This window comes from Marmota flaviventris, chromosome 10 (assembly GCF_047511675.1).
Source record: "Marmota flaviventris isolate mMarFla1 chromosome 10, mMarFla1.hap1, whole genome shotgun sequence".
In the NCBI taxonomy this organism is placed as follows: Eukaryota; Metazoa; Chordata; class Mammalia; order Rodentia; family Sciuridae; genus Marmota; species Marmota flaviventris.
In genome coordinates, this window is record NC_092507.1 from 46,839,082 (window position 1) to 46,851,356 (window position 12,275).

The 12,275-nt window shown below is 36.3% G+C and overlaps 1 protein-coding gene across 4 annotated transcripts in view; it reads right to left on the reverse strand.

The window, feature by feature from the left end:
- Positions 1-11,216, reverse strand: part of Oma1 (OMA1 zinc metallopeptidase) — a 62,591-nt gene extending 51,375 nt beyond the window's left edge. For 2 of the 4 annotated variants that reach the window (XM_027944985.2, XM_071618737.1), the window contains exons 1-2: positions 11,131-11,216; positions 2,110-2,646 (exon numbers count right to left, since the gene is read on the reverse strand). In XM_027944985.2, the coding sequence (XP_027800786.2) occupies positions 2,110-2,627 (518 nt within the window). In that variant the 5' untranslated portion in view covers positions 2,628-2,646; positions 11,131-11,216. Of the gene's footprint in view, positions 1-2,109; positions 2,647-11,035; positions 11,087-11,130 lie in introns of those variants that run through there. The other 2 variants (XM_071618736.1, XM_027944986.2) reach the window with 2 other exon arrangements.
- Between the last annotated feature and the right edge of the window lie 1,059 nt (positions 11,217-12,275).

A 12,275-nucleotide genomic window follows, 5' to 3' on the forward strand; every position in this document is an offset into this window, starting at 1 on the left:
GGAGATGAGCTTTCTTCAATTTCAATGAAATAAGAAAAAACAGGGTTAAAAAAATATACTATTTAAGCACTTTTTGTAATCCCAAGTACATGGGAGGTCAAGCAGAAATATTGCAAAATCAAAGCCAACCTGAGAAACTTAGCAAGATACTGTCTCAAGCTAAAAATAAAAAGAGGTTGGGATATAAATCAGTGGTTGAGTGCTCCGGGTTCAATTCCCAGAACTGCAAAAAGAATTTATTTATATGAAGCAAAAATGGTAATTTTTATAAAGGACTACTAAGAGAAATATTTTAGAATCAGAACAATTACATATTAATGGTTTAAAAGTTAACTTGACTAGGTATGAGCACTTTCTTATATAAGAAAAGAACCAACCTAAATGCCCTTTAGTAGATGAGTGTATTAAAAAATGTGGTATATATACACAATGGAATATTACTCAGCAATAAAAGAGAATAAAATCATGGCATTTGCAGGTAAATGGATGCAGTTGGAGAAGATAATGCTAAGTGAAGTTATCCAATCCCATAACAACAAAGGGCGAATGATTTCTCTGATATAAGATGACTGACTCATAGTTGGGTAGGGAGAGGGAGCATGGGAGGAATTGACAAACTCTAGATAGGGCAGAGGGGTGAAAGGGGAAGGAAGGGGGCAAGGAGTTAGCAATGATGGAGGAATATGATGGACATCAATATCCAAAGTACATGTATGAAGACATGATTTGGTGTGAACATAGTTTATATACAGAGATATGAAAAATTGTTCTACTTGTGTAATAAGAATTATAATGCATTCCACTGTCATGTATTTAAAAAAATAAAACCAATTAAAAAAAAAGAAAAGCTCTTCAGTTTCATGATTCACTGGCTCAAATTCCACAAAATAAAAAGGCAATGTTAAGTACTATAGCATGAGCTATAGTCAATACTTCTGATTCTTCTTATAAAGTCTTTTTAAAAGGTACACTTATTTCCTATTTAAAATTTACATGACAAAATGGGCTGGGACTATAGCTCAGTGGTAGAGCACCTGCCTCGCACATGTGAGGCACTAGGTTCAATCCTCAGTACCACATAGAAATAAATAAAGATATTGGGTCCACTCATACATTGCTGGTGGGACTGCAAATTGGTACAGCCAATATAGAAAACAGTAGGGGGAATCCTTGGGAAACTGGGAATGGAACCACCATTTGACCCAGCTATCCCACTCCTCAGTCCATACCCAATGGACTTAAAAACAGCATACTACAGGGACACAGCCACATCAATGTTTATAGCAGCTCAATTAACAATAGCTAAACTGTGGAACCAAACTAGATGCCCTTCAGTAGATGAGTGGATAAAGAAAACGTGGTATATATACACAATGGAATATTATTCAGCATTAAAAGAGAATAAAATCATGGCATTTGCAGGTAAATGGATGAAGCTGGAGAATATAATGCTAAGTGAAATTAGACAATCCCAAAAAAACAAATGCTGAATGATTTCTCTGACTTAAGGATACTGATCCATAATATGCTTGGGGGTGGATGGAGATTAAATGAACTCTAGATAGGGCAAAGGGGAAAGGGGGAGGGAGGGAGCATAGGGGTAGGAAAGATGGTGGAATGCGATGGTCATCATTACCCTAAGTACATGTAAAAAGACACAAAGAATGTGACTCTACTTTGTGTACAACCAGAGATATGAAAAATTGTGCTCTGTGTGTAATATGAATTATAATGCATTCTGTTGTCATATATAACATATCAAAATTTAAAAAAAGATATTGTGTCCATCTACAACTAAAAATATATTTTAAACAAAAGGGGGCCTCATGAACACATAACTTTTTCAAGATCATATTTCTATACCATAAATTAATATGCAGCAAATTATTTTGAGAGCATTAAATTACACATAACAAAACTGGGTAGGACCTACTGTATAAAAACTCAATTTTGAGCTAAATATGGTATGAGGAAGACTAAACAAGGTTTCTTTAAAAGTACTGTTTTTCCATATTAAACTTTAATTTTTAAGTTAATAGAAGTCGATACAAATGTGAACACTAAAATTAACAAAAGTTAGTACAAAAGTTACTTTGTTAGTTACTTTACCTGCCCACAATAATTGCAAGTAGCTTCTGCACTGGTTTCAGAATGATCAAGAAGAGAGGAACTGGAGCAGTTTGAACCCGTGAAGAAGTGTGGAAGCTCCTGCCAACCCTGACAGAGGAACAGCTCAGCGGACACAAGGCTCCAAGAGCAGGATCAACTGCAACTTTTTTGGTAAGCACCCATCTTTTAAGCTTCCATCTTGGAAAAGAGTCATTCCATGCAGTACCTTTGTGAGTAACCATCCAAATTTCCTTACTTTTGGCACTTGAGATGTATCCTATTCTTTTGTTACTGAAAGTCCTACAGAAATGAAAGTTTCCAGGGAGAAAAGTTGACAGCTCACACTGACTGAATGATTTAAGACCCTGACACTTCTTTATCATTTGGAGATTTTGTACTTGACAACAGCCCACTAAAGTTACTGCTGGTGAATTCCATTTTCTCCAGTTGGTCAGTAAATTAAACTGGGAAAGAAAACAGTTTCTAGTAGCAGACTGCAGTCCATATATGAAGCTCATCTTTCTTGATCTTGATTATCTGGAACACAAAAAAATAAAAGATAAGTATCTATGGAAAATATTTATTCACCAAACCAAGAACATAATATTTATGAAACAGGTATGATGTAGTTCTTTTGCCATATCTCAGCCTAAATTACCTTGGGCTTCTACTCATCACCCCCATGGCAATGCCTTTCACCAATACAAACTAGAAGGACACATATAACACTATTACTGTACAATATGTACTTTTAAAACTTGCATTTTTTCACTTCATTTTTAACCTTTTGTTGGGGAGAAGTCTACTTTTTATTTTAATAGCAAATTATTTGAGGAGTAAGAATAGACAGGATTAAAAAGACACTAGTAAAATTTTATCAGTTGGTAGTAACAGGAAAAGAAGGATGCAGTGGGATAGAAAAATTAACTAATAAAATATATCTTTTAAAATACAAATGGTTTTTCTTTTAAATAAAATCCTAGGACTTTTGACTGGGATTAAAATAAAGTGGGACCAGATTTACTTTCCCACCTAAAAAAAAAAAAATTATATATAACAACTGAGCATTTCAACACACTGAGCATTAGAAAATGAAAGGTAGAAAGATGGGAAACAAACAAGATGAGTCCTTTATTCACCCAGCTTACTATACTACCTGGTGAGTTTCCAGGTGACCATGCAGACAGGAAAATACGGGTGAAACTCAATGGTTGCCCTAAATTGAAGAGATGAAGCTGGGAGTGCCAGTAGGCCCAATTTACAACGCAGACAATAAGAAAAGACAGAGCTGCAGAAAGAGTGAGTTCTGGAGATCTACAGAGAAGCTCCCTCTCACATTCAGCTGAGTCCTATAGGCACATGTATGTAAAACAAAACAAAAACCACTGAAGTTTGCAAAGAACTACCTGAAAAGAATAGAGGGCACAATATATATACAAGGCTACATAGCATTGGGCACAGTGTCTGTTTCCACCCACTGAAGCAGAAAAACTTACAATTCATGGTAACTGGGTAGAGTGCTCAGAAGGGTTTGGCTTCAGTCTTACAGAAAAATTAGTCCAACACTGAAAACTATTCTGATCCTAACCAACAGACAACAAGACATACCTAAAAGGTCAGACTGTTTCCATATAACAGCTACATGCCAGTAGAGGACAAAACCTCAAGAACAGATGTAAGAATAAAAAAAAAAAAAAAAAGTCTAGTACTTAACACGGTATAATTTAAAATTAAAAATTACTAGACTCTCAAGAAGCAGGAAATATGATCTATAATTAGGAGAAATATCAATCAATGGAAATGAAGTCACTCCTAAATAATACAAATGACAGCATTAGTAGAGAACGATATTCATGGAGTTATTATAACTATATTTTACATGTTTAAGAAGTTAAAGGAAAATTTAAGCATGCTCTGTAGAGACATGGAATGTATTTTTTAAAGGGCCTACATTTAAATTCTGAAGAAGAAAACTATAATGTCTAAGATGAAAGACATAAAGGATTAAACACCTTATTAGACATTGTGGAAATAAAGACTTGTGAACCTGAAGAAATATAAGAGAGAAAACAGACTTAAAAAACTGTATAGGGCATCAATGAGGTATGGAATTTCAACAGCCTAATATGCTTACAGCTAGAATCCTCTCAAGCAGGGGAAGGGAGGTAGATGAGAAGTTCTTGAAGAAATAATGGCCAAAAATTGCTTAAACCTGATAAAAACCATAAACCCACAATTCTAAAAAGTTTAATGAACCAAAGGAAACAACTCCAAGGCACATCATAATTTATTAAAACCAATGAAAGAGAAAATGTCAAACTTGACATCTTAGATGAAATGAATAAATTCCTTGAAAAACACAATCAAAGCTTACTCAAGAAGAAACAGATAACCTGAAGAGCTCTACCTTTTTAATTGAATGTCCAATTTAAAAATTTTCCCACAAAGAGAGCTCAGGCCCAAATGGCTTCACTGAGGAATTCTATAAAGAATTAATATTAATTCTATATAAACACTTTCAGTAATATTAAAGGAAAGAATAGTTGTAACACATTCCTAAGACCACCATTAGCCTGATACCAAAGCCAGACAACTACACTAAAGTAAGACCATAAAGTAATATCCCTCATGAACCTAGATATAAAAGTTCTCTCTGTTGGGGGGAAGGGGGACAGGGGGAGGGTGTGCTGGGGATTGAACCCAAGGCTTTGTGATGGAAGGCAAGCACTCTACCAACCAAGCTATATCCCCAGCCCACTAGATACAAAAGTTCTTAACAAATTTTAGAAAATCTAACTCATTATATGAAAAGGTGGCCTCATGCTAGGCACTGTGGTGCACGCCTGTAGTCCCAGTACCTCAGGAGGCTGAGACAGGAGGATCACAAATTCAAAGCCAGCCTCAGCAAAGACAAGGTGCTAAGCAACTCAGTGAGACCCTGTCTCTAAATAAAATACAAAAATTGGGCTTGGGATGTGACTCAATGGGCAAGTGCCCCTGAGTTCAATACTGGGTACCAAAAAAAAAAAAAAAAGGTGGCCTCATGATTAAGAAAGATTCATCCCAGAATGGTTACACATTCATAAATCAATCAAAATAATTCACCCTATTAATGGACTGTGAAAGAAACACCACATAACCATCTCAATAGACACAGAAAAAATAAAATTCAACATCCATCACAGATTTTAAAATAAAAAACTCACAGTAAACTAGGAATAGAAGGAAACTTCTTCAATCTCATAAAAGAGGAAACAGTCAATACAGGAAGCAAACATCGTACATTTATTGGTTTAAAAAAAAACAAACTACATTTTCCCCCTAAGATCATGAACAAGGCACATATGTCAGCTCTCAACACTTCTACTCAACACTGCATTAGAGGTCCTAGTCAGAAAGAGACAGAAGGGGGAAAGAAAGAAGGGAGGGAGGAGGGAAGGAGGGTAGATATCCAGACCAAAAATAAGGAAGCAAAACAGTCTTTACTTCTGGATAACATGATTGTCTAAATTAAAAATCCAAACAAAAAATGCTACGAGTTCAGTAAGGTACCAGAATACAAAAATAATATATAAAAATAATTGTATTTTTATATACTAACAAGTGATAGAAACCATATGTACCCCTCCAGAAAAGTATATGTAATACTCTACAATTCCAGATCTATAATATACACTGCAAAAAAATGCAAAGTAATCTATAGTATCTGAGCAATAATTGCCTGGGGATGGATAGGTAAAAAGGGGCAAGGGAAGGCATTGCAAACAGCTGAGGTAATGAATTTGTTCACCCTCTTGATTACAGTATTGATTTTATAGATAACCACAAGTCAGAACTTACACTGTACAGTTTAAATATGTACAAATCACTACATATTAATTATCAATTAAACTATCTTTTAAAAGATACTAAAAAGACAATAACCAAATACAATGTGCCCAAATTGCATCCAATTTGGAAGAAAATCATCAGCTTTAAAAGACCTAGTGGGAGAATTTGAATTTGGATTTGTTTTTAAGTTAATTTAGATAAAGATTACTTATTTTATTAGGGAATGATATTGTGGTGATGTAGGTGAATATCTCATTCCAGAGATACTTGAAGTACAAATCTTACTTTTGTAAAAATTGTACTGCAAATGCACATACATAGAGGACATACAGCCAATAGTGTAAATATTAACAATTACTGTGTCTGTGATGGTTATATGAGTTCTTTTTTCTTAATATTTATTTTTTTTTTAGTTATAGTTGGACACAATACCTTTATTTTGTTTATTTTTATGTGGTGCTGAGGATAGAACCCAGGGCCTTGCACGTGCTAGGCAAGCACTCTACTACTGAGCCACAACCCAGCCCTATATGAGTTCTTTAAATGTTTCCCCCCCCCCCCAATTTTTCTAAATGTTTTAAAAATCTTTATAATAAAAATTGGGGAGATATAAAACTAACTCAAAATTTGTAATGTTTTGAACAACCAACAATAAAAAATTTAAAAAAAAAAGAGAAAAAAAAAACTAACTCAACCTTGGCTAATACAACATTATCTAAAAGATGCTTTAGAACTGCTAGTTTTAATAAGTAAGATTATCTATATACTAAACCATTTGAAAAGTATTCAAATTTATTTTGTATGTAGTTTATATACTCTGAGCTTATACTATTAATGTATAAAGTGAATAAAGCTCATGCTAAGTAAAAATAACTCCAAGTTAACCCCTTCTGAGTTACTACCAATTTTTAATTAGTAGAGTCCAGGCTGATCTATAATAGTTTGACATTTTAACAAGATGTTTTATAGGATTTTTATTTTTTGAACCAATATGACAAGTGGTAAAATAATTTAACCTTGAAAATCATTTCAAAAATAGTAGTCATGCATTGCTTAATGACTACGATACATTCTGAGAAATGCATTGTTAGGCGATTTCATCACTATACAAATATCATAGAGTGTACTTATACAAACCTAGATGGTATAGGTCAAACACTCAACATGGCCTCTCAAGGCAATTGAGGGACATGATAAACAAAATGTGTGAGGCTGCTGCCAGAATAATATAGCATTCTGTTTCACAGTAAATCTTTTTAAAATATAAGTAGGGAGTACTCTAAAATAAAAAGTATAGTAAATACAGAAGCCTGTAACATAGTGGTTTATTGTCAAGTATTATGTAATGTACATACCATAGGTGTTATACTATTATATGACCCACAGTGCAGGTTTGTTTACACCAGTATCACAACAAGCAGGTGAGTAACACATTGTGCCAGGAACATATTATAAGATATACAATGTCACGAGGCCATGGGAGATATTCAGTTCTGTTATAATTTAATGGGACCATCCTCATGTATTTAGTTTGTCTAGCTGGCATAGGAGTTACAGTAACAGCATAAAACACAGTCGTTGCCCTAACAGAGGTTATAATCTAGTCGAGGAAACTATAATTCTTTATGCCACCTGGGTAGATGTAAAGAGACAAAAATTCTGAAGAACTGTTTCAAATGGGAAAGTGTATTTAAGTTCTTCTACTAGAACCCAAACTGCAAAAACAGTACAAATCCATTTTCCTTCCTTTACTTCAAATCTGAGGGTTTAATATGGTAGATAAGCTTTAAACACTTGCCCCCAATCACAACCTCAACTTAGGAGATGTACCTAAAGAGTTATGTTTGTCCCTAATGACCCCTGCCACTGGTCACCAAGCTAAGACTGGATATCTGATATAGAAAAGTTTTATGTAAGACAGTATTCAACATAGGAATATATGGGCTTGAATAAACGGGGACTATAGTTGGTGCTATAGAAATGCAAACCAATATACAAGCAAGAGCTGAAAACCAAAAGCTTTGCAGGAGGATATACAGAAAGGACAATGGAATACATGTGTGAAAAGAAGACAAGTGATAGACCATGAAGCCAGCAAGAGATAGAGACACAGGAAAATAAATAAGAACTTCCTGGTTCCTAAGTGATTACTACAGTACTTTCTACATTTAATTGAGCTTTATAAGCTTTTACTTTATTCCTAAAATAATTCCCTCTCTTCACTGAGTGTCTTGCAAATAAATTATCTCGAAGACATTTACATGGTATGAAACAGTTACACATTCATTTATATACAAATTGATAAAATTTTAGAATTATACATGTTCTTTATTGAAACCACCTTAATGTTCCTTCTATACTTTACAAACCTCCCAATTTATAGCACTGCAAAAGTTCCCGAAAATGCTGGATTATCTCTATAGCGACTGTAACATCCAAAAGACCTAAGCCCACATTAAATCAGTCCTGTGTATTCACCTCCTATCAATCCAGTTCCTGGGCTCTGCAATCCTACAACATTGATTACTATACAGTCTCCAATCATTTGGCCTCATTTCACCCCATCTCTTCCACTCCAAGTCATCCCCCAAACTACAGTAAAGGCAACTTTTCTAAAATGCAGATCAGACAACAGAATCTAGTTCCATAATTCACATAAAATCATATGGTGCTAAATATTAGACAATCACTAAAAAGATGGAGATCCACATCATGACCAAGAAATGTGCGAATTTAAGAAATAATTACAATAAATGCTACTTGCAAAAACTCTGTATACCAGGAGAGGCAAACTGAAATATCTAAAACAGTACTGCATAACAGAATTTTCTACAGTGATGGACATATTCTATATCTGTACTGTCCAATGATAACCCCTACACATAGTTATTGAGCACTTGGAACATCTAAGGAACAGAATTTTTAGCTAGCTTAATTTTAATTAATTAAAGTTAAATGGCCATATTTTGTGTGACTAGTGGTTATCATACTAGGCAGCAGGTTTGTAGGATTCAGGCAGGTGAATATCAGTAAAGCCACACTTACATGAACACAGATTCACCTCCAACTAAAAGGAGATACAAGTATGGTGGAATTTGAGCTTAATGTTCCCAAATGTTTCAAAACCACCAGCAGAAATCCAGGCTTAAAAATTGTCAATTGTAAAATGCTGGCAACTAACATAATTTTTTTAACCACCTTTACCAAATATTCACAAATCTCATTCAGTTTTTGACCTCTGGATTATATTATTCATTTCATTTATTCGTTTACTCAATATTTAATGAGTTCCTACTACATGCCAGACATAATTGTGGGTGGTAGGGATATTACAGAGAACAAAACAGAAAAAAATTCCTACCCAATTTGTAAAAATAGTAATATTAAAATATGTTAATGTATGCAAAAATAAGCAAATCTTAAGGAAGATTACTATTCATAATGACACTTTGAGTAGCAGGATGGTGGTCATAGGGATTTAGTATTTCCATCTTACATATTTCTGTGCAGTTTAAATTTTTACAGGATTTATTACTTTTATAAACTCCAAACCAACCAACTCTGCTTTATTTCCATTCATTTTCTATAGGCCTCAATAATCTTCATAATGCTGTCTCCCCCTTACATCTCCAGGCACTTTTCCCAAACTTTCTTCACCCATCCCTAAATTTCAGAATCTCTGCTTTACTTGTACCCCTCAGAAAAGAAAGCTCTCATCTCTATGCCTATGTGCATCTATTCATACTGCTTAGCTTTGCTCATATGACAAGCAAACTCCTGCTCATCCCTCATAACTTGTGTAAAAAGTTTTAAGCATTCTACTAACAGAGCCAAAAGCCCCAAATACTACCCATATATAATTTAAATCATTACCATTTCTATCACTGACAATCAAGTGTCATTTATATAGAAACAGTACCTGATATTTTGTAATTCTGCTTTATCCTTAAAATGGGGTAAAGAATGGGGGAAGAAATCTATTTATACATTTTCAAAGAGCCAATCACTAGACAATACAGCACCTAAGAAAGAATTGGATCTGACATATCCTCTTCAAAGAACTGTGACAGGTCAACAAACATAGCAGGCAGACTTCTAGGATTACTAAATTAATGATGTGAGAAAATTAAGCAATTTGAATTGTGAGCCTCTAAGAACATTTCAGATTCTTAATTCTTTAAGTATCATCTCAGAATGAGCAAGTACAGCACTCACTGGCACTCACAGCTGAAGACTGGAAGACAGTTTTAACAACTCTCGCTGAAAATGACTATTTCTTCTCTAGTTTCTATGGAAACAGCTGTCAGATTGGCAAAAATAGGACATGTACTTTAAAATAATCATTCAAGCAAAGTACACACATAACGGAAGTCTGTTTTAAAAAAAAAAAAAATTGTAAGGCAGCAGTCTGGGTTCTTAAGCTTCCAAAAGCCACATTGCACCCCCTTCACCCTGTCAGAGAATGACTGATATGAACCTTAAACCTTTTTAGTTAGGGTTACAAGGCCTTGGTCGGAGTCACTATAGTTGATCAACTCCTGAATTTCAAATGAGGTATTTTCATGTCCCTGGACCAACGTTTCTCGCTGAGGACTACATAGCACAGTACAACTGTTGCTCCATTTTACATACATAGGTGACATTTAAATAGAATAAAAGTGATATTTCGTAGACAAGTTCATAAAGAAACTATTAAAACTCTCCAGAACTATTTACGCAAGAAGTTTTCTGGTTTTCACTGTCGACTATAGGCAGGAAACTTTTTCCTCCCTCAGAAAGAAGAAAAAAGCGAGGGGCTGATATTGAGATGCCTTAAGCAGCTAGAAGAGGTTTGCACAGGTGAAGGGGTTCGGCTGAGGCGCGCAATCCCGTGTTAGGAAGGGACACTTAAGGGCAGCTGATGAGAAGGACAGTCTGTGGGAGGAGGGAAGGAGAGGATCTTCCCGGAAAACACCGCCTCTGTGCCAAATTGCAACTTGGCTCCGTGGCATCCCGGTCGGGGGAGGACCAGGCTGTGCCCTCGCACCTGCCCTCTCTCCCACGCCCCAGGCCTCGCCACCCAGCCCCGCTGCAACCTCACAGGTCCCCTCCTTACCCAGCGTCTCTCCTTGCCCTGCTCACCCCAGCTCCCACTCGGCACCCCGTCCCCTCCGCCCCGCCCAACACGAAAGAAGAGGGCAAAGGCATCACCGTGAGCACAGACTCTAGCAATGGCGAAAACCTGGGTTCCTCCGGCCAGACTTCTGCGCACGCGCAAAACCCTCCGAGAAGCCCCGCCTCCTCACTTCCTGCCCTTGGCTCGGCCAGAACCTTTTCTCCGCCCACCCCGGGCAGTCAATATTCCCGCCCAGAGTCGTCCTCTCTGGGGGAAACCTCTGCCCCTGTGCGGACTATGGCACTATAGTGTCCCCGTGTGGTCGGAGGAGGAATGTGGCCCTGGGCTGGGTGGTTTGCCCGGGAGTGAGTTAACTTATTCAGATCTTGTTACTTGCTTTGGCTAATTTGGGTTGTTTAAAGAATGATTAGAGCAAGGCTGTACCTGCTGAAGATTTAAAGCAGTACTGGCCAAAGGAGAAAGACTTGAGGGCTACAAAAGACTCAAGCTTCTTGGTTCTGAAGCTACACAGTCTTTGGAGTATGGGGGCACTCTGTTTTCACAGGACTTCTGGAGTGACACATGAAGAAAGATGAAATGCTACCTGAAGTGTCTGGAAATTAGTTGAAAATAGCTAACTACAAAGCAGGGTATATAGTGCACTTCATTCCACACACAAAATAAAATTCTTGAGCATGAATTGCATTCTAGGTGCCAGTTATCTAGTAATGAACAAGACAAAGACCTGACTCTCATAGAGCTTATATCACAAAAAGGAAAGTAGATAGTAAACAAGTATATCGATAAATAAACAAGATAATACTCTTGGACCCAGTTCAGACACCTAGTGACTGAGGATCATATTTAGACTCTGCACAATGAAAAAAAATTCAAAGGACATAAACGCTATGAACAATTTTAGGTATCTCTTTCAGAGGATTTATAAGTGATTTTTTTCCTTTTATCTGGCTTATATGTATTTTATAATTTGCCTTTTGTTTTGAAGGGAACATCCCGGCAAACCCCTGACCCCTAGATCCTAAAAACTGAAGTAGTAGTTCCCTCAGTTCTCTAGGGCTGTTTTCTGAACCTGTGAAGTACATATGCCATACCAAGGTTTCCAGAATGCTAGGCACCTGCCCGCTTATCATGCCTATTTAACATGATGTCATTGTTGTAATAAATGGAGACATTCTGTGGGATGTCCATGTGGTTCACCTCTGTACTGTCTACAACCCAG